Here is a 20,679-nt window from a genome sequence, read left to right as displayed (position 1 = left end):
CACAGCACAGCCTTCCCAGCACTTTGCTGGTTTTCAGTAGGATCCTCTAGTCCAAACTTAAATTAGATGGGTACTTCTCGGTTTCAGCCCTTCGTTACCTCAGCATTGTCAATAGGGAAAATCAATAGGACAGGGTTCCGAGCTGTGGTAATGGAATACTCCTACATCGAGATATGCAACTACATGGTGGCAGTAATGTACACATCCACGCTCAGACAGATGGGCTGGGTGCGGTGAGGACAAGAGAGTGACAGAGGGGTCACAGTTTGGATGAGAGTGGTGAATGTAGTGGTGGTGACTGGGGGAAGTAATGGGGGGGGGGGGGGACGACACGGCACATCCAATGGATGACGTCATTACCTGAGTATGATTCAAAGCTATCCAGACTGCGGCTGAGGGGTGCAAAGGAAATGTAAAATGTCAGACAGCTGTTAGAACCTCATACCAGTACTAAAAGATTAGAGAATCATGTCCCCTATAGTCATAATGAGGAACTGCAGAGGATGTCCACCCATGCCCAAAGTTTGCAGTAACCTTTTACGCCAGAAGGTGTCACTGTAATCCCTCGAGTTAGAGCAATGGCTCATCAGTCCAAGGTCAGTATCAGTATTGAGAAAAAGCCCTGGGCTCAACTTTGCTACATATCATTGTTTAAAGGGATGTACAGGAAGAGGTTTACGTGACCATACAGCTGAACTTAAAATCACTCACGCAGAGAATGAAGGGAAGAAATGACAACTCTGTATGGGTTTTAGAACTAGTAAAACGCTAACATACAAGGATGGAGGTTTGACACAAACTGTTCTTGGATTCACAAGAAGTCCCGAAGGAGGAAAACCACTGTCTACATTACATGCGTCCTTTGACTTCCAGAGTTCTGCTACCCCATTCTACCACCCACAGCATGTTTGGAGGAACCCAAGCCCTACTGCCAATTAACTGACTTTTACTGAAAGCTCTTTCCTCAAACACAGAGGAAAAGTCTGACCTCACTCCACCCCATTCCCTAGGAAAAGAAAGGAAAGAACAAGCATTAACAACAACAAAATATACCCGATTATAAACTCCCTGCGTGTGGACAAACAGCCCAGTCTTGAGGAAGACTAAGGTCTCACAGACAGAATCTAATTTTTCTGTCATCACTGGGTCTTTTTAGAAAATCCATACTAAAGCGCTAGCTTGTTTGAGTCCAGTGAGAGAGACTTTCAAGTGGCAGCCTAAGTAATGAAAAACTCTCCAGACGCATATATCAGCAACAGGCATGGAACTAAAACAAAATGTAAAAGAGAAGTGAGTCTACAAGTACTGACATCAGCAGATCGTCCAGGTCATGTCTGGCTGGACATCGAGGTCAGTCCATATGACACTTTGTTTCACCATTGGCTCAACGCCTCCTCAAAGGCTTGCACCAGATCCTCTGCCTCCTCAAAGGCTTGCACCAGATCCTCTGCCTCCTCAAAGGCTTGCACCAGATCCTCTGCCTCCTCAAAGGCTTGCACCTCCTAAATGTCCCTCAATTAAGACAATCACTTCTTCAGAGTCCCCTCGTTAATCACAGCAGCAGATATTAACAGCTTAATGAGTAATTACTGTGTGCGCAGACAAATAATTATCTGATAACCGCGTTAGAATGGCTTGATTACCAGTCTATGAAGCAAACTGTCCCTACCTCCAGACAGACAAACAGAGGAGGCCACTGTCAGTTTCAACTGAGAAAATTAAAAGAGTCCTGGGGGAAATTAAAGCACTGACAAGACTGGAATTAGACTTACTTTGTGGTTGACATTAGAAAACAAATAAATATATTGGGAATTGTGATTCAGCTCCCCAAACTCCACAGTAGGCCTCAAAACCCTATCGGGGTTGATTGAAACAAAATGGCGTCCTTTGAGCTCTGCATGAGTTGGATTAGCTTAAAATGAGCCATTGAGTAATCCCAGTCTGTGCAAAAGCCCAAGGAATACACTGAAGGACATGTCCAGTCAACCTTGAACCTGCTAGTTCTGTGACCGAAAACCAACGCTCTGTATTTATCCCTCAACCACAACCATTCTTGTCTGCCAGATTCAATCTATCCCAACTTGAAAACTTACTGTTAAATCACTGCATGTGGGGGCCAAAAGAAAGAGGCTGAGAAAGCAGATGACGACTAAGTGTGGCGTTGGCGCCAGTAAACTGAAAACACAGCCTGTTTCTTAGATATAAGCACAACGAGCCAGGAGGGAGTGGCAGCATTTATGAGACGAGCCCTAACCACCGGCTATTTCCAGAGCAGTGTGTGGTGTGTGTGTGTGTGTGTGTGTGTGTGTGTGTGTGTGTGTGGTGGACTGCAGAGGGGGACTGGACGAGGTACAGTAACATCACCCACCTTGAGAAAGCTTCATCCAGACCATCCTCAAGCTCCTACCAGAAGAAAAAAACCAGACAAGGTCAGGGAAAGAAGACGATGTCAAAGTAATTTAAATACAGTTAAAAACATTTAGAAAAGGTTTACAGTAGGGACACTGCAGGAAGTGATCTCCAGTAAAGATAATGGCATCAAACGGCTCTTATGGTTTTACAGTAGCTTTAAAAGGAAGCTTTGGGTTATGAGCAGCTAAAGTTCACACACACCTCTATCAAATAAGTATAGACTTGCAGAGTAACAACCTCATACCCTCCCCTGTTATGGGGACCATCTAACAAGTATTGTCCTTTTCAATGCACCATTGTCCTGAGCTTAACTCAACCCATACATATACTCTAGTACAGTGTTTCCCAACCCTGGTCCTTGAGTACCCCCCTTACTGTACACATTTCTATTGCAACGCTGGACAAGCACACCCGATTCAACTTGTCAACTAATCAGCAAGGTCTCAATGAGTTGAATGAGGTGTGTTTGTCCAGGGATAAAACTAAACTGTGTACTGTTGGGGGTACTGGAGGACCAGGGTTGGGAAACACTGCTCTAGTATAAATACCCTGCCTTTGAATAAAGCGTGTATGCTAGGAGCTATTGCCAATACTGTATTGTTTCCATCTTACCCGTACAGTATACTGTAGCTGTTCCGTCCATTTTATCTAACCCATACAGCTAGTTGTAGCAAAACATATGCCCTCCAAGCCTTTGGTTTTGTCATCCATAAAGCATTGCCCCTCTTATCAAGCGTGTGCAGCTCCAATAGTACTATTATAGCCCCCATTCTCTTACCCATACAGTATTGTTGTTCTCTGTGGAGTGGTTGCGCACCATGAAGGGGTCCGGCTCGCTCTCCTTTGTCCCCGAGTGGACCAGCGCCACGTTCGCCCCCTCTGCCAAGTCTAGAAGGTTTCCTGTGGCCACTTCTGTAAAACAATGGAAAGCAAACATACCTAATGGAACTCAGACTGATTTCTAAACAGACTTACAAAAAAAGTATTACCTAAATGACATTACAAGATGTACAAGTGAGACGTCTACCAAGTAATTTATCATAGCATACTTGCGCCAATACTCATACACACAAAGGCCATTATGGGAATCATTAGGACCAAGCCCTCCTTATTACCCCTCCTAATTACCCCTCCCGCCTTGATTCTCTGGTCAGACTAACTGTCGCCGGTCCCTTGAGAAGAGAAGGTCAAATCTCAGTTCTCTAAACCTGTCTCAAAGTTGTACTTGGCTTCATTAAGCACCTCATATCCTTCTTTATCCTTAGAAGACCTTGGCCTTTTCTTAATTAGATTTGCTCAACTGTTGAGTCCCCTCTCCTCCGTCCTCTCTGTCCTCCTTTTGAAAAAGGTCAAAGGTAACCGAGAAGAGGGGATGTAGACAAACGCCCTTGTATGAAATGAGACTCCTTCTCCAATCGCGTGTCATCAGGCAAATTACAGGGTGGAATCCCCAAATAAATGTATAACGTGATAAAAAAACTAAATGTAGCTAGTTGTGCAATACATTTGATAGATTAAAGCATAAGCAACATAACGTTTTTTTAAATGTTTGCATGCTTTGGAGTGTGGCTGGGGTCTGGGCATCGTCTGGCAGGCTTGCCCCAGGGAGTGAGTGGCAAACAGGAGTATCATGTTACAGGCCTCTAAGAAACTACATCTCCAAGTAGAGAGGACACGGAAGCATGTGCATAGAGATGCACACAAACACTAGTTTGTATGATGAGCAGGAAACTCAGTTTCAGCAACACGCCTTCCTGAGGCTCCCAGGTGGTGTATACTTACTGTGAGCACTTTGCATCTGTCAATACCACTTCATTATGGGTCTAACCCACACATCCCTGTGTGAGTCATAGCTCAAGTACTGCCAAAAATAAAGTGACAGGGCTGCAATCCCCTTACACCAAGCCCCTCTGTTACAAAAATATAATTTCCAGGTCAAGGGTTTTACCCTCCTCTCTAGAGAACCCAAATGGCCCTGATCCTGTGATCTCGAGCTGATCCAGTCCTGGCCCATGTTAACAGAGTCAGCTGAGGGATCCCACTCTGGCTGGCTGGGGTCCAACTGGCCAGAAGACGGGGACGCGTGGCTAAGCGGATGTTTTAAGGCTGCTCTGTATGTGTCACACAGTGACTGATCCCCATGATCCCAGAGGAGGGGAGAAGAGGGAGAACTCAGAGTGCCCGAGGTACTGTATGGTGTAGGGTCAGCGTCATTCCCTCTCAGGCTCTGGAATGCAGCTGTAACCCCCGTTACTTTGTTGTTTTTTAGCACAGACTGTATTACTTATTATAAACTGGGTGGGTTGAGCCCTGAATGCTGATTGGCTGGCAGCCGTGGTATATCAGACCGCATACCGCGGGTATGACAAAACATTTGTTTTTACTGCTCTAATTATGTTGGTCACCAGTTTATAATAGCAATAAGGCACCTCTGGGATTTGTGGTATGTGGCCAATATACCACGGCTAAGGCCTGTATCCAGGCATTCTGCGTTGCGTCGTACATAAGAACAGCCCTTGGCCATGATATATTGGCCATATACCACACCCCCTCATGCCTTATTCCTTAAGTATGTACTGGTGTTGTTGCATGTGGGACATATTTGGGAGACTGAGCGGTTGCTAGGAAACTGTGCAACGCGAGTGAGGAACTCATGAAAAGACTCATGAAAACTACAAGCTATCAACATTTGCTAATTAGCCGTTTCAAGCAGTGTAAAGTTGTGTAACTCGCTCACCAGTGGAAATAAAAGTACTAAATATGACAAACATTTACTTGATCACCGTGAGGACAGTGAGGGATTTGTAGGTTGTACTTTCTCCGACAGAGAATCAACTGTCATCAACAGGCTGCTCTTAATCTCTCTCTCTACCGATATACTGAGAGACCGCATTACCACGGTTGTGGGTTACCATTGGTTGTGGTAAAAGTGAGAGGAGTTAATAGTTCGAGTGGTCCCGTTTAAATGAAAGAGCACCATTTAGTTTGTGTTTTCACAAAAGGAACTGTGTCGAGCTGTTCCAGGGTGTTTTATTGGGACAGCCACAGGTCCGTTGACTAGTGTTTCCATTCGCGCGCTGCGCCTCAGGTCAGGCGCCAGTAAAGCTTGGAACGGATTCTTGGACACAGGACCTTGAGTTTATTTGGGACTGAGCAGTTTTCTTGTTTCTTTTATTGTGTTGAAGGGATCCACATTTTAAAGTATCTTTGAACACTCTGAAGATATAGATTATATATATAGCTCAAAAAAATAAAGGGAACACTTAAACAACACAATGTAACTCCAAGTCAATCACACTTCTGTGAAATCAAACTGTTCACTTAGGAAGCAACACTGATTGACAATACATTTCACATGCTGTTGTGCAAATGGAATAGACAACAGGTGGAAATTATAGGCAATTAGCAAGACACCCCCAATAAAGGAGTGGTTCTGCAGGTCGGGACCACAGACCACTTCTCAGTTCCTATGCTTCCTGGCTGATGTTTTGGTCACTTTTGAATGCTAGCGGTGCTTTCACTCTAGTGGTAGCATGAGACGGAGTCTACAACCCACACAAGTGGCTCAGGTAGTGCAGCTCATCCAGGATGGCACATCAATGCGAGCTGTGGCAAGAAGGTTTGCTGTGTCTGTCAGCGTAGTGTCCAGAGCATAGAGGCGCTACCAGGAGACAGGCCAGTACATCAGGAGACGTGGAGGAGGCCGTAGGAGGGCAACAACCCAGCAGCAGGACCGCTACCTCCGCCTTTGTGCAAGGAGGAGCAGGAGGAGCACTGCCAGAGCCCTGCAAAATGACCTCCAGCAGGCCACAAATGTGCATGTGTCTGCTCAAACGGTCAGAAACAGACTCCATGAGGGTGGTATGAGGGCCCGACGTCCACAGGTGGGGGTTGTGCTTACAGCCCAACACCGTGCAGGACGTTTGGCATTTGCCAGAGAACACCAAGATTGGCAAATTCGCCACTGGCGCCCTGTGCTCTTCACAGATGAAAGCAGGTTCACACTGAGCACGTGACAGTCTGGAGACTCCGTGGAGAACGTTCTGCTGCCTGCAACATCCTCCAGCATGACCGGTTTGGAGGTGGGTCAGTCATGGTGTGGGGTGGCATTTCTTTGGGGGGCCGCACAGCCCTCCATGTGCTCGCCAGAGGTAGCCTGACTGCCATTAGGTACCGAGATGAGATCCTCAGACCCCTTGTGAGACCATATGCTGGTGCGGTTGGCCCTGGGTTCCTCCTAATGCAAGACAATACTAGACCTCATGTGGCTAGAGTGTGTCAGCAGTTCCTGCAAGAAGAAGGCATTGATGCTATGGACTGGCCCGCCCGTTCCCCAGACCTGAATCCAATTGAGCACATCTGGGACATCATGTCTCGCTCCATCCACCAACGCCACGTTGCACCACAGACTGTCCAGGAGTTGGCGGATGCTTTAGTCCAGGTCTGGGAGGAGATCCCTCAGGAGACCATCCGCCACCTCATCAGGAGCATGCCCAGGCGTTGTAGGGAGGTCATACAAGCACGTGGAGGCCACACACACACTACTGAGCCTCATTTTGACTTGTTTTAAGGACATTACATCAAAGTTGGATTAGCCTGTAGTGTGGTTTTCCACTTTAATTTTGAGTGTGACTCCAAATCCAGACCTCCATGGGTTGATAAATTGGATTTCCATTGATTATTTTTGTGTGATTTTGTTGTCAGCACATTCAACTATGTAAAGATAAAAGTATTTAATAAGATTATTTCATTCATTCAGATCTAGGATGTGTTATTTTAGTGTTCCCTTTATTTTTTGAGCAGGATAGATAGATAGATATCTATCTTTGATTGATCTAGCGATTCAAAGGGGCTGATAATTGTTGGTGTATAACATGTTTTCCTTTTAATAATAATTCATAACGGTACATTGGTTGTTTGATTATTCTTTAGCATAACTCAAGGGATATCTAATTGGTGTGTATTTCAATACTGTGTGGGCATATTATATTTCCTAGTGGGTAAACTAATATATACAGTACCAGTCAAAAGGTTAGACATACCTACTCAATCCAGGGTTTTTCTTTAGTTTTACTATTTTACACTTTGTAGAATAAAGTGAAGACATCAACACTATGAAATAACACATATGGAATCATGTATTAACAAAAAAAGTGTTAAATCAAAATATATTTTAGATTCTTCAAAGTAGCCACCCTTTGCCTTGATGACAGCTTTGCACACTCTTGCCATTCTCTCAACCAGGTTCATGAGGTAGTCATCCGGAATGCATTTCAATTAACAGGTGTGCCTTGTTAAAAGTGAATTTGAGGAATTTCTTTCCTTCTTAATGCGTTTGAGCCAATCATTTGTGTTGTGACAAGGTAGGAGTGGTATACATTCTATTTGGTAAAAGACCAAGTCCATATTGTGGCAAGAACAGCTCAAATAAGCAAAGAGAAACAACAGTCCATCATTACTAAGACATGAAGGTCAGTCAATACAGAAAATGTCAAGAACTTTGAAAGTTTCTTCAAGTGCAGTCGCAAAAACCATCAAGCGCTATGATGAAACAGGCTCTCATGAGGAACTCCACAGGAAAGGATGACACAGAGTTACCTCTGCAGCAGAGGATAAGTTCATTAGAGCTACCAGCCTCAGAAATTGAAGCCAAAATAAATGCGTAAGCGTTCAAGTAATAGACATCTCAACATCAACTGTTCAGAGAACACTGCATGAATCAGGCCTTCATGGTCAAATTGTAAAGAAACCACTACTAAAGGACACCAATAAGAAGAAGCATTGCTTCGGCCAAGAAACATGAGCAATGGACATTAGACCAACCGATGTGTCTTTGTAAGATGCAGAGTAGGTGAACGGATGATCTCCTCATGTGTGGTTTCCACCGTGAAGCATGGAAGTGGTGGTGTGATGGTGCTTTGCTGGTGACACTGTCAGTGATTTATTTCGAATTCAAGGCACAATTAACCAGCATGGCTACCACAGCATTCTGCAGCGATATGCCATCCCATCTGGTTTGCGCTTAATGGGTAGGAGGCCGTTTAAAATGGGCACACATTTTTTTCAAAAATCGCTGTAGCGCCCCCTATCCTAGGCGACCGTCAAGAGGTTAACACTTTTTTGGTTACTACATGATTCCATATGTGTTATTTTATAGTTTTGATGTCTTCACTATTATTCTACAATGTAGAAAATTGTAAAAAAATTAAAAAACATCCCTTGAATGAGTAGGTGTGTCCACACTTTTGACCGATACTGTACACACACACACACACACACACACACACACACACACACACACACACACACACACACACACACACACACACACACACACACACACCACTTTAGGGGTATATTCCCACTAGGTGGAGGCTCTGCACTATTTATGGTTGGCACCCCCAGTCCACACACTCATTTTCACATACTGCCTGCTTACACACTACATAGTTTATTATTGCCATACACCTAGATACTAGGTCCAAACGGATATGAACTCAGGTCCCTCAGAAGAGAGGGCAACACAGCACTTCAGGGTCTAAAGCTAAATATGCCTCACCAGCAGGATTTGAGGAAACGGTCACAGGGACTAGAATCTCTTGGCTTACAGAATTCCATGGACGAGGAACCAAACAGCCACAAAGAATGTAGATCCCTCAAGCTTTTCAAACAAACTGTTTCCTGTTGTTGGACTCAAGCTTACATGCCAGAGGTCACCTTTCTCCTTAACATTCCTCTGTGCCAAATATCTTTACAACAAAAAAGAAATAATCAGAGAGACAAGATTCTGAGAAAAACAGATCACCATTAGTTCTCAAGGAAGTATTGATCAAGCCGGTATCTACAGAAGAAAAAAGACAGTAACCAGCATGAGTGCTTGATGGTGGATTTAGGCTAAAATGGACTCCTAGACAAAGGAGCCTCAACAAGCACCAGATTATCATCATCATCATCATCATCACCTGCCCCTGGGCTATATGAATACATCTTTCCATCCCTGAGGCAGAGAGACGTTATGGTTGGTGACTCACCTCCTCCCTTCAGACTGCCCAGGCTGGCCGAGCTCTCCGACTGGCTACTACTGGCTCCTTCCCCATCCGATCCAGACTTCACACGCTTCTCCTTGTCTGTGGAGGAGAGAGATTGAAAGACCGAGGGAAAAGAGAGGGACAATCATCTAGAATATTCATGTCTAGCTGATCATGTTTGTAATGTCTGTAAACCATTGTTCATCATTCTCAGCAGATATCGGACACTTGACCAAACAACACTATGGGTGTGTTCGTAAATTCACTCTGGAGTGCCAGAGTGCGCTCAGGGCATTCATAAATTCAGAGCGTCTCAAATATTTGAGATTCTTCAGAGCGCACACTGTACGCTCAGGCCGATGAGTAGTGTTGATCCAAGTGTTCTGACCTCACAGCGGCAGTCAAGCGCTCAAGCCAACTGGCTACATTTGCTAGCTACTTCCAGACACAAATGAGAGAACCTTTCTGACCATTTTACTCACCCTAGCAGAGCAGGTTAGGCTGTTCTCATGTTATCCAGAGCGTTAGTGGCTAACTGTGCTGCTGGAAACAATTGAATTATGTTTTTTTTGCCAACGTTCACTAACGCCAGTAATATTCAACTAACACCGGTTCGTAAATTCAGCGGTTATTCTGCGCTCTGGCACACTCAGACGAGAGTGCGCTGAAATCGGAGTAAAATAGCCAGACTGAATTTACGAACGCACCTAAATATTTAGACATAAGGTGTTGAAGACGCCACAAGGACCAAAAGCTTCTGTAGCGGCTACACTTAAACATGCCAGTCAGTGGCCTTGGGCCAGGAGTTTAAATCGAGTAGAACCAAACAGTGGTCAGGTCTGTAGCTTCAGGAACCAGGCAGGCAGTTCCTCCTCTGCTTTAATTAGGAGCATCTGGGTCACGTGGATAAAGCCCGTCTCCTCTCCTAACATTCTTACCTGAACGGGAGCAAGGCTTAGGTTGCAGCGTGAGGACCTGACCCAAAGAGACAGAGCTTTCCTGGAGAATAATTGTTTCTCTGAATTTCAGTTGGTCTACAGCAGTGTTTCCCAACTCCAGTCCTCCAGTACCCCCAACACCACGCATTTGTGTTGTAGCCCCGGACAAACACACCTTATTCAACTTGTCAACTAATCATCAAGCCTTCAATGAGTCGAATCGGGTGAGTTTGTCTGGGGCTACAAACAAAAGTGTGTGCTGCTGTTGGGGGTACTCTAGGACCGGAGTTGGGAAACACTGGTCTACATTAGGTGAGTCTCCACACACACACACACACACACACACACACACACGACACACACACGCACGCACGCACACACACACACACACACACACACCTCTCAGTATCCACTATGCTTATGCATTGCATGCATGTTTTCTTGCCCCTATGGTGAAAGGGAAGGTTCTTGCTCAAGCATACACACATACTTCTGATGCTCTCAAGCAAACCATACACAGTCTGTCTGCAGGACTGACCATACACAGTCTGTCTGCAGGACTGACCATACACAGTCTGTCTGCAGGACTGACCATACACAGTCTGTCTGCAGGACTGACCATACACAGTCTGTCTGCAGGACTGACCATACACAGTCTGTCTGCAGGACTGACCATACACAGTCTGTCTGCAGGACTGACCATACACAGTCTGTCTGCAGGACTGACCATACACAGTCTGTCTGCAGGACTGACCATACACAGTCTGTCTGCAGGACTGACCATACACAGTCTGTCTGCAGGACTGACCATACACAGTCTGTCTGCAGGACTGACCATACACAGTCTGTCTGCAGGACTGACCATACACAGTCTGTCTGCAGGACTGACCATACACAGTCTGTCTGCAGGACTGACCATACACAGTCTGTCTGCAGGACTGACCATACACAGTCTGTCTGCAGGACTGACCATACACAGTCTGTCTGCAGGACTGACCATACACAGTCTGTCTGCAGGACTGACCATACACAGTCTGTCTGCAGGACTGACCATACACAGTCTGTCTGCAGGACTGACCATACACAGTCTGTCTGCAGGACTGACCATACACAGTCTGTCTGCAGGTCTGATCGTTCGTCAAAAGGCCTGGCTGCTGACCTACTGTAACTCATGCTTCCATTAACTTCTGTGGCGATTAAAAGCACATCTCAGCCTGTCCCTCAAGGACAATGGTTCCATTATGTCCCTTTTAGGATTCCTTAGACATTGTCCAGCGGAAGCATCAAAACATGCAGCTGCAGCAGCCCCCCCCCCCCCCCCCCGTGAGAGCCAAGGTGGCTGAGTGGTGGTTGGGTTCCAAACTATTCCCGGGTGGCTGTGCCCCCTTTCCCCTCCGGTGGAAACTGCATGGGATAACCCCCAGACAGGGTGTGAGAGAATGCCATCAGGCATTGAAACACCCAACAATATTGAGAGGGTTCACACAGTCAAAATCAAAGCTATACTAGCTAGTTGTGTCTACTGTAAATACACTTCAAATGATTACTTCTCATGCATAGAGATGAGATCTTATAAGGATGTGGGTCACAGATGCAGTTTAGAGAAATATGGTGGGGTTGTGTGGTCGGTTGGGGCAGAGGGATGGATGCAGTGATGTACAGCAAAGAGACAACCACCCTGATGTTCCTACCCACAATCCTCCGGGGACATGTAACTCACGGAGCAGACTATGATTGTTAGTTCGCTCTCCTTCTGCCACAAGAAAAACACGACTACTCACTTTGATAGCTCCCCAAAGCGTCACTTCTTTCTACTCCACTCCCTCATTAGCCACATTGTATAGAACAAGACAAAAAGGCAGCCCAGGAAATCAGAGGGGTTAGCAGTCCTTATGGCTCTGAGTCTGTGAACTCTGACGGGGCAGCGAGCGAGCGAGAGAGAGGGAAAGCCTGCACTCCTAATTTTCAGATTTAATATTCATTTCTGAAATGCTGAACGGAACACAGAAAAGAGGAAACACTCCACTGCCTTGATCTCTGGAAAATAATACAATAAAATGGAAATGCATATGAATTAAAACACTACCAAAAGGCTCTGCCGTAAACAACCTGTCCAAAACCACAAAAACGGGGGAGTAAATGAAAGGGTGGGAGGTGTAAAGGAATGAATAGATAACCTCTCCTTCACTCTCAGTGAGACTGGATCAATTGAACAGGGACCCAGCTGTCACAGACAGGACTGAACTACCATTGTCACAGACTCTCTCCTTCCTCCCCTCTCCCTCCTCCTCCCCGACAGTGACAAACAGAAAGAGGGGAATGGGTGGAGGGTTTTGACAAAATGAAAGCAGAAACTTTACAAGGATCTAGGTGCCAGACAGTCACAAAAAAACATCTAGCAACAAAAAAGAACTGTGCTTGTTGCAACAATCCTGATAATGAGCCATTGTTTTGTATCAAACGAGAACTGATTCTAAGGTGCTATGTTCAGAAGACAACCGTTAGAGAGGGTGCGTTATATGGAGGATTGAAGAGGGAGACATATACTGACACCCACATGTATAGTATACCCCCAGGAGTTCTCATTTACATACAAGTCATACATGCAGTAAATGACATATGTTCTGCTGACCTGTGAGAACCATACATGGGTGTGTGACAACCTTCCTTACACAGCACTTTGTCCGTCTTTACAGATGTCTGTCTTTACAGTAATCTCTGTGTGTGTGTTCAACAACAACAAAAAACGGTGTACTTAGTAAATAATTAAAATGTACTTGAATCTAAATATTTCCAGTCAGTTTTAAGGAGTAGACTTCATCTATTTGGTGACTTCCATCTCCCCCTTTTCTGCCCTCATGTTTTCACAGTAAAAACACCGGAAACACAGCAGATTGACAAGCCTTCTCACCTAGGCCTCAGGCTACAACTCACTGAGCTCCTGTCAATATCTATCTCAGCCTTTAATCAGAGTAATCTGCCCTAAATTAAGTGGGTTTACTGAACAAATCAAAGTTTCCCTTTCTGGCCTGGTTGTTCCCACAGAGGGACTGTTTTAATTAATGTGGACATTCCTGTTGAGGAGCTAACTGAAAGGTGGGAGCGGCCTAGCAGAGATCCACCATTTCACATGCCTCTGAGGGGCCAGGGCCAAGGCCGGGGAGGACAGGGGAATTTATGTTGCTACATTGTAGACGACTATGGTGGGATTGAGCAAACGCACTCCATCCTCCCTCATTCAGCTGCTGTACAGAACATATACATGCAGTGCATGGGAACAGGAGGGACTTAAAGGGATACTGCGAGATTGAGATTTAGGTCGTTTTTCTACTTACCCAGAGTCAGACATACAAATGGTATCCATGAATTTGTCTCTGCATGCAGTTTGGAGATTATTGAAGTTAGCGTATCGTTAGCCTAGCGTAATTGCTTGAAGTCTCCAGGTACATTAGCCAGCTCCTCTCAAAATCAGGGAAATAGACCTAACTACTTCGAAGCTGGGTGGATGGTCATTTGGCCATTATGGCATCTGAGCACACGGGCAGCGCCATTGAGACCGATACAATGTTGAAATGACCAACCACCCAGCTTTGGGGTAGTTGTGTCTATTTCCCTGATTTTGAGAGGAGATGGCCATTGTACCGAGAGACTTCCAGCAATTGCACTGAGCTAACAATATGCTAACTTCAATAATCTCCAAACTGCTCACAGAGACATACAAATGGTATCCATGGGTTGGTTTGACTCTGGGTCAGTGGAAAACCGACCTAAATCTCTAAGTTTCCCTTTAAGTGTGTACTGAGAGAGAACAGAGGCCGAGAGGCAACCGAGGGGAATAATGAAAGAGTAAGGGGGAGGTGAGAGAGCGAAGTAGGATAAGAACGGTTACACTCAAAGAATGAGACATTCGTCACACTTCTCCAGTCATCCGGGGTGACCACGCGTACCTTCTTTGGCGGCCTGCCAGAACTCAAACGCCACTCTGAAGGCTTGGGCCACTGTTAACGTCACTGCCTGGGCCTGAGGGGGAGAGAGAGAGAGCGAGAGGTAGAGGAAAATAAGCACAGTAAGTATGACATACAAGATGTTGGCTAAGTGTTTTAAGAGGGGAGAGGAAAAGCCATTGAAGACGGATAAGAGCAGAACTAGAGACTAACAGAGGGAGGGGTCGCCGGCCTCCAGAGGAAACTCCTCAACACTTAATAAGGGAACATTAACCCATGTGACCGTGTTGGTCCCTACTACTCAGTTCAACTTCTCCTTACTAGTTGTTTATGTAGCTGGGAGGAAGTGTGGCCGTTGGCCCAGAGCTAAATTAGCAAGGGGAAGGAAAGAGAGGGAGTGGCACACTCATTCACAAAGCCACCCCCTGGGAGAGATACTATTTGGAAGAGGGGCCACAGACACACTCACCACTTTCCTCTTGGTGCAGAGGTAGGCGTGACACTCCAGGGTTTCATTCTGTTGGCTCTGGGCGATGTAGGCAAACACTTTGTCGTGCATCTTGTCTGCTGTGCAGTAGGATATCCTGAGAGGGAGTCACAGAGACAAACTAGTTTTAATTAAAAAAAAGTGTCCCTGCGGATTGGGCAGGGCTATCACGCAACTTCATCTTCACTAAGCCTTTAAGCCCACTACAATCAGATTTAGACACTTAAATCTTTCATTTCCACATTAAATAAACCCATCACATTTCACACACACACTAGCGTGCAGGCGGAGACCCAATCAAAAGATCCAGGCTTTGAATTTTAAGTTAAGGACATTGGTCTGTGGTTTGTCCCCAGTGTACCTCGGCTCCATTAGTTGTAGCCAAGACGACTGTGTGATCCCTACCGTGTCTGTCCGCCCAGCCCTGTGGCGTTTTAGTATTATTGGATCTTGCCTCAACTGCAGGTCTACTCTAACGTTGGAACATGCTCTGTTCTGCAAATGTTCTGAGGCATGACATCATATCACCCTGAGACCTGATTGACAGGTGGGTTGGGTAATGAATGACCGCAATCTGCCCTCCCTGTTCCTCTACACCAGCACCCTGCTGCTCAAACTCTGAACATCACTCTGCAGAGATCAAATGTCTAGTTAACTAATGACTCAGTGATATAAAAATGCAACGTGTAAAAAAAACATTTCTCTGCTATAAAAGCCAACAGCTGCACGGCGCGACATTGTGATTTACGACAGATGTTAAGAGTGAGAGCATTGTGAAATTGGGCGTCTAGGTAAATACATTTAATTTACTGCTCATCCATCTTCTCTAGCAGCTGCCTGGAGAGGAGGACCTCAGTGAATGACAATGTTTGCTTTAAATTTAACCAACATCATTACATTGAGTCACAGCTAAATAGTGTTGAAGATCACACAGCCTCTTCAGACTCAGAGAAAACGGTTGTGCTCCAGTGTGATGGAGAATTAAGCGACATGATTGTGATTTTGTCCTCAATGTTCCAACCCCTCCTCTGTTACTGTGAGTGATCCAACCCCTCCTCTGTTACTGTGAGAGTGATCCAACCCCCCTCCTCTGTTGCTGTGAGAGTGATCCAACCCCCCTCCTCTGTTACTGTGAGAGTGATCCAACCCCCCTCCTCTGTTACTGTGAGAGTGATCCAACCCCCCTCCTCTGTTGCTGTGAGAGTGATCCAACCCCCCTCCTCTGTTGCTGTGAGAGTGATCCAACCCCCCTCCTCTGTTACTGTGAGAGTGATCCAACCCCCCTCCTCTGTTACTGTGAGAGTGATCCAACCCCCCTCCTCTGTTACTGTGAGAGTGATCCAACCCCCTCCTCTGTTACTGTGAGAGTGATCCAACCCCCCTCCTCTGTTACTGTGAGAGTGATCCAACCCCCCTCCTCTGTTACTGTGAGAGTGATCCAACCCCCCTCCTCTGTTGCTGTGAGAGTGATCCAACCCCCCTCCTCTGTTACTGTGAGAGTGATCCAACCCCCCTCCTCTGTTGCTGTGAGAGTGATCCAACCCCCCTCCTCTGTTGCTGTGAGAGTGATCCAACCCCCCTCCTCTGTTGCTGTGAGAGTGATCCAACCCCCCTCCTCTGTTGCTGTGAGAGTGATCCAACCCCCCTCCTCTGTTGCTGTGAGAGTGATCCAACCCCCTCCTCTGTTACTGTGAGAGTGATCCAACCCCCTCCTCTGTTACTGTGATCCAAGTTCTGGTCTTTTTATTTTAGCGTTATATAATTGGCAAGTCAGTTAAGAACAAATTCTTATTTTCAATGACGGCCTAGGAACAGTGGGTTAACCTGTTAGGGCTAGGGGGCAGTATTGACACGGCCGGATAAAAAACTTACCTGATTTAATCTGGTTACTACTCCTGCCCAGTAACTAGAATATGCATATAATTATTGGCTTTGGATAGAAAACACCCTGAAGTTTCTAAAACTGTTTGAATGGTGTCTGTGAGTATAACAGAACTCATATGGCAGGCAAAAACCTGAGAAGATTCCAAACAGGAAGCGCCCTCTCTGACAAGTTGTTGTTCATCTTGGCTCTTTTTATTGAAGACTGAGGATCTTTGCCGTAACGTGACATTTCCTACGGCTCCCATAGGCTCTCAGAACACAGGAAAAAGCTGAATGATATCGAGGCAGCCTCTGGCTGAAACACATTATCGCGTTTGGATAGTGGCCGATCAGAGTACTGAGACTCACGCTCGTGCACGAGGGCACGAGATGTATTTATTTTCTCTCTTTGTACATATACAGGCTTTCCCGGTCGGAATAGTATCGCTTTTTTACGAGAAAAATGGCATAAAAATTGATTTTAAACAGCGGTTGACATGCTTCGAAGTACGGTAATGGAATATTTAGTAATTTTTTGTCACGAAATGCGCCATGCTCGCCACCCTTATTTACCCTTTCGGATAGTGTCTTGAACGCACGAACAAAACGCCGCTGTTTGGATATAACAATGGATTATTTGGGACCAAACCAACATTTGTTATTGAAGTAGCAGTCCTGGGAGTGCATTCTGACGAAGAACACCAAAGGTAATCAAACTTTTCTAATAGTAAATCGGAGTTTGGTGAAGGCTAAACTTGCCGGGTGTCTAAATAGCTAGCCCTGTGATGCCGGGCTATCTACTGAGAATATTGCAAAATGTGCTTTCACCGAAAAGCTATTTTAAAATCGGACATATCGAGAACATAGAGGAGTTCTGTATCTATAATTCTTAAAATAATTGTTATGTTTTTTGTGAACGTTTATCGTGAGTAATTTAGTAAATTCACCGGCAGTGTTCGGTGGGAATGCTAGTCACATGCTAATGTAAAAAGCTGGTTTTTGATATAAATATGAACTTGATTGAACAAAACATACATGTATTGTATAACATAATGTCCTAAGATTGTCATCTGATGAAGATCAAAGGTTAGTGCTGCATTTAGCTGTGGTTTGGGTTTATGTGACATTATATGCTAGCTTGAAAAATGGGTGTCTGATTATTTCTGGCTGGGTACTCTGCTGACATAATCTAATGTTTTGCTTTCGTTGTAAAGCCTTTTTGAAATCGGACAGTGTGGTTAGATTAACGAGAGTCTTGTCTTTAAAATGGTGTAAAATAGTCATATGTTTGAAAAATTGAAGTTTTTGCATTTTTGAGGTATTTGAATAACACGCCACGGGATTACACTGGCTGTTGAGTAGGTGGGACGCAAGCGAACAGTGGGTCAACTACCTTGTTCAGGGGCAGAACAACAGATTTGTACCTTGTCAGCTCAGGGATTCGATCTTGCAACCTTTCGGTTAGTAGTCCAACACTAACCACTAGGCTACCTGCCACCCCATTCGTTTCATTTCGAGATGGAGTGCTGGGAAGCCTCCACTTCTCATAAATGTGGAATATTAAACAAGCGATTCAAGTTTGGCCTAAGCAAGTCACACTGTTTTTGAAAGGTGAAATTGAGGGTGTGTGTGCTATCTCGCATGCCTGTTTCTGAGCGCTCACACCCCAGGTTAAAGCTCAGACACACAGCTGTTGTTGTAGAGGCCTCCTGAGGGAGAGGACATTGATGGAAAACTCTATCCACCCCTCCACCCTTCTTCATCACCGCAAATCCCAACACTCTCAGTCTCAAAGTGATGGATGAGAGGGTTTGGAAGGGGGATTCTGGGGGAAAACAACTTTTGTTTTATTGCAAGTTGAAAATGAAGAACTTGGCCTGATAGAATTTCAAATTTGGGCACCCCTTCTCTGTCAGTGAGTGAGTGAGTGAGTGAGTGAGTGAGTGAGTGAGTGAGTGAGTGAGTGAGTGAGTGAGTGAGTGAGTGAGACTAACCTGTAAATGGATATGTTCTCGATCAGCTGGTTAGAGGCATAGTCATAGAGGATGATTCCTCGGGGGGACACTTTTAATGTCACTTTCTGGAGTTTCTTGCCGCTGGCTTTGGCCTAGAAGAAAGAGGGTGAGAGCGTGAGAGGCCGAATAGGTTAATGATACTTATGCAATCTCAAACCTGTGTGACTTTTGCCAGTGTGCAAGTATGTGCTAAAAGTACATCTCTAGTGAACAACAAATATATTGATTGTGGCCTGTGGAACGTTGTCCCACTCCTCTTCAATGGCTGGATATTGGCGGAAACTGGAACACACTGTCGTACACGTCGATTCAGAGCATTCCAAATATGCTCAATGGGTCACATGTCTGGTGAGTATGCAGGCCATGGAAGAATTGGGACATTTTCAGCTTCCAGGAATTGTGTACAGATCCTTGCGACATGGGGCCGTGCGTTATCATGCTGAAACATGAGGGGATGGCGGCGGATGAATGGCACGACAATGGCCCTCAGGAACTCATCACGGTGCATTAAAATTGCCAAAAATAAAATGCATGCGTGTTCGTTGTCCATACCTTAACCCCACCGCCACCATGGGGCACTCTGTTCACAACGTTGATGTCAGCAAACCCCTTGGCCACACAACGCCATACACGTGGTCTACAGTTGAGGCCAGTTGCACATATGGCAAAATTCTCAAAAATGACATTGGAGTTTGGCTTATGGTAGAGAAATAAACATTAAATACTGGCAACAGCTCTGGTGGACATTACTGCAGTCAGCATGCCAATTGCCACTCCCTCAAAACTTGACATCTGTGGCGTTGTGCTGAGTGACACAACTGCACATTTTAGGGTGGCCTTTTATTGTCCCCAGCACAAGGTGCATGATGTTAAATCAGCTTCTTGATATTCCCCACCTGACAGGTGGATGGATTATCTTGGCAAAGGAGAAATCATTACCAACAGGGATGTAAACAAATGCATGCACAAAATTGGAAAGAAATAAGTGTCAATCACCTCTGAAACTGTCCCGTGTGCCCTGGGTCCTATATACTCCCCCCAACTTAATGTCTGTGGGGCTGCCAGATTTAATAATACACCTTCCTGTTACTGTACAATACACCTGGCCAGAGCAACACTCGGATGCATCACGACTAATTGCATCTGGGTTAAATGGCTGTTGCAGAAGGTTGGCTTTCATGAAGGCGACAACTTAATGGGGAAGTAAATGGGACTGTTTTATACTGTGGTGGTACGGGTATCGGAATAGGTCACAATCCACTGTTTGGGAAAGTTGTCAAACGACCCTTTAAAAAAGGTCAGGGAATCTAAAAAGGGGAGGTTTGTGTTTTGGGGGGGATAGGGTGTAGAACGCCTGGGAAGGTCAAGTGTGTAGAAGGTCAAGTGTGTGTGGTGCTGACCGTGGACACGATCCTCTTGACGGCGGCTGCGGAGAGCTCCTCTCCTTTGGGCTGCTCCACCAGCGTGACGCCCAGGTACTTGAGCTGGAACAGCATGCCCTCCAGCAGGGTCTCTCGCGTGTCTGTCCAGTTCTCTGGCAGCTCTATAGAGAGGAGAGGGCACAGGTCAGAGGAGACCGGTACAGGGGACGGTACAGGTGACAGGTCAAACAGATGGCCCAACACTCTTCAATCTACACCATAGCTGAAAGGTGACAACAAAAGGCCATTGAACTGCACTATAATTTGTATGACCTTTTTGTTAGATTTTGGGGGGGGGGGGGGGGGGGGGGGTAGTAGTAGAGAAGCAGACTGTCTCAGACCAAGGTCTATCATACAGCCTTTGTAAAGTCACCTTAAAATGTAAGTGTCTGCCAAACCAGTCATGTATCCAGGCATTGGGCAAATACAACAGGACAAGCTTGTCTTCTCCATTTGATAATCTTGGTCTGAACAGTAAGAATCAGTCATTTGTCAAAAGGCTGCTCTCCCTACATACACTGAGTGTACAAAACATTAGGAACAGTTGCTCTTTCCATGACAGACCAGGTGA

At 45.6% G+C, this 20,679-nt stretch overlaps 1 protein-coding gene across 4 annotated transcripts in view; it reads right to left on the bottom strand.

Moving 5' to 3' along the window:
- The window catches only part of arhb (low density lipoprotein receptor adapter protein 1-B), a 52,529-nt gene that overhangs the window by 1,800 nt on the left and 30,050 nt on the right, over positions 1–20,679 (bottom strand). For 2 of the 4 annotated variants that reach the window (NM_001139964.1, XM_045723249.2), the window contains exons 2-8: positions 20,088–20,230; positions 18,667–18,779; positions 14,792–14,906; positions 14,326–14,398; positions 9,444–9,539; positions 3,191–3,351; positions 2,369–2,403 (exon numbers count right to left, since the gene is read on the bottom strand). In NM_001139964.1, coding sequence (NP_001133436.1) covers positions 2,369–2,403; positions 3,191–3,351; positions 9,444–9,539; positions 14,326–14,398; positions 14,792–14,906; positions 18,667–18,779; positions 20,088–20,230 — 736 coding nt within the window. Of the gene's footprint in view, positions 1–360; positions 393–2,368; positions 2,404–3,190; positions 3,352–9,443; positions 9,540–14,325; positions 14,399–14,791; positions 14,907–18,666; positions 18,780–20,087; positions 20,231–20,679 lie in introns of all 4 variants that reach the window. The other 2 variants (XM_045723247.2, XM_014210437.3) reach the window with 2 other exon arrangements.

The sequence above is a fragment of the Salmo salar genome, chromosome 09 (genome assembly GCF_965601325.2).
Source record: "Salmo salar chromosome 09, fSalSal1, whole genome shotgun sequence".
NCBI lineage: Eukaryota > Metazoa > Chordata > Actinopteri > Salmoniformes > Salmonidae > Salmo > Salmo salar.
Note: the sequence above shows the minus strand (reverse complement) of the source record. Positions and strands in the feature narration are given on the sequence as shown.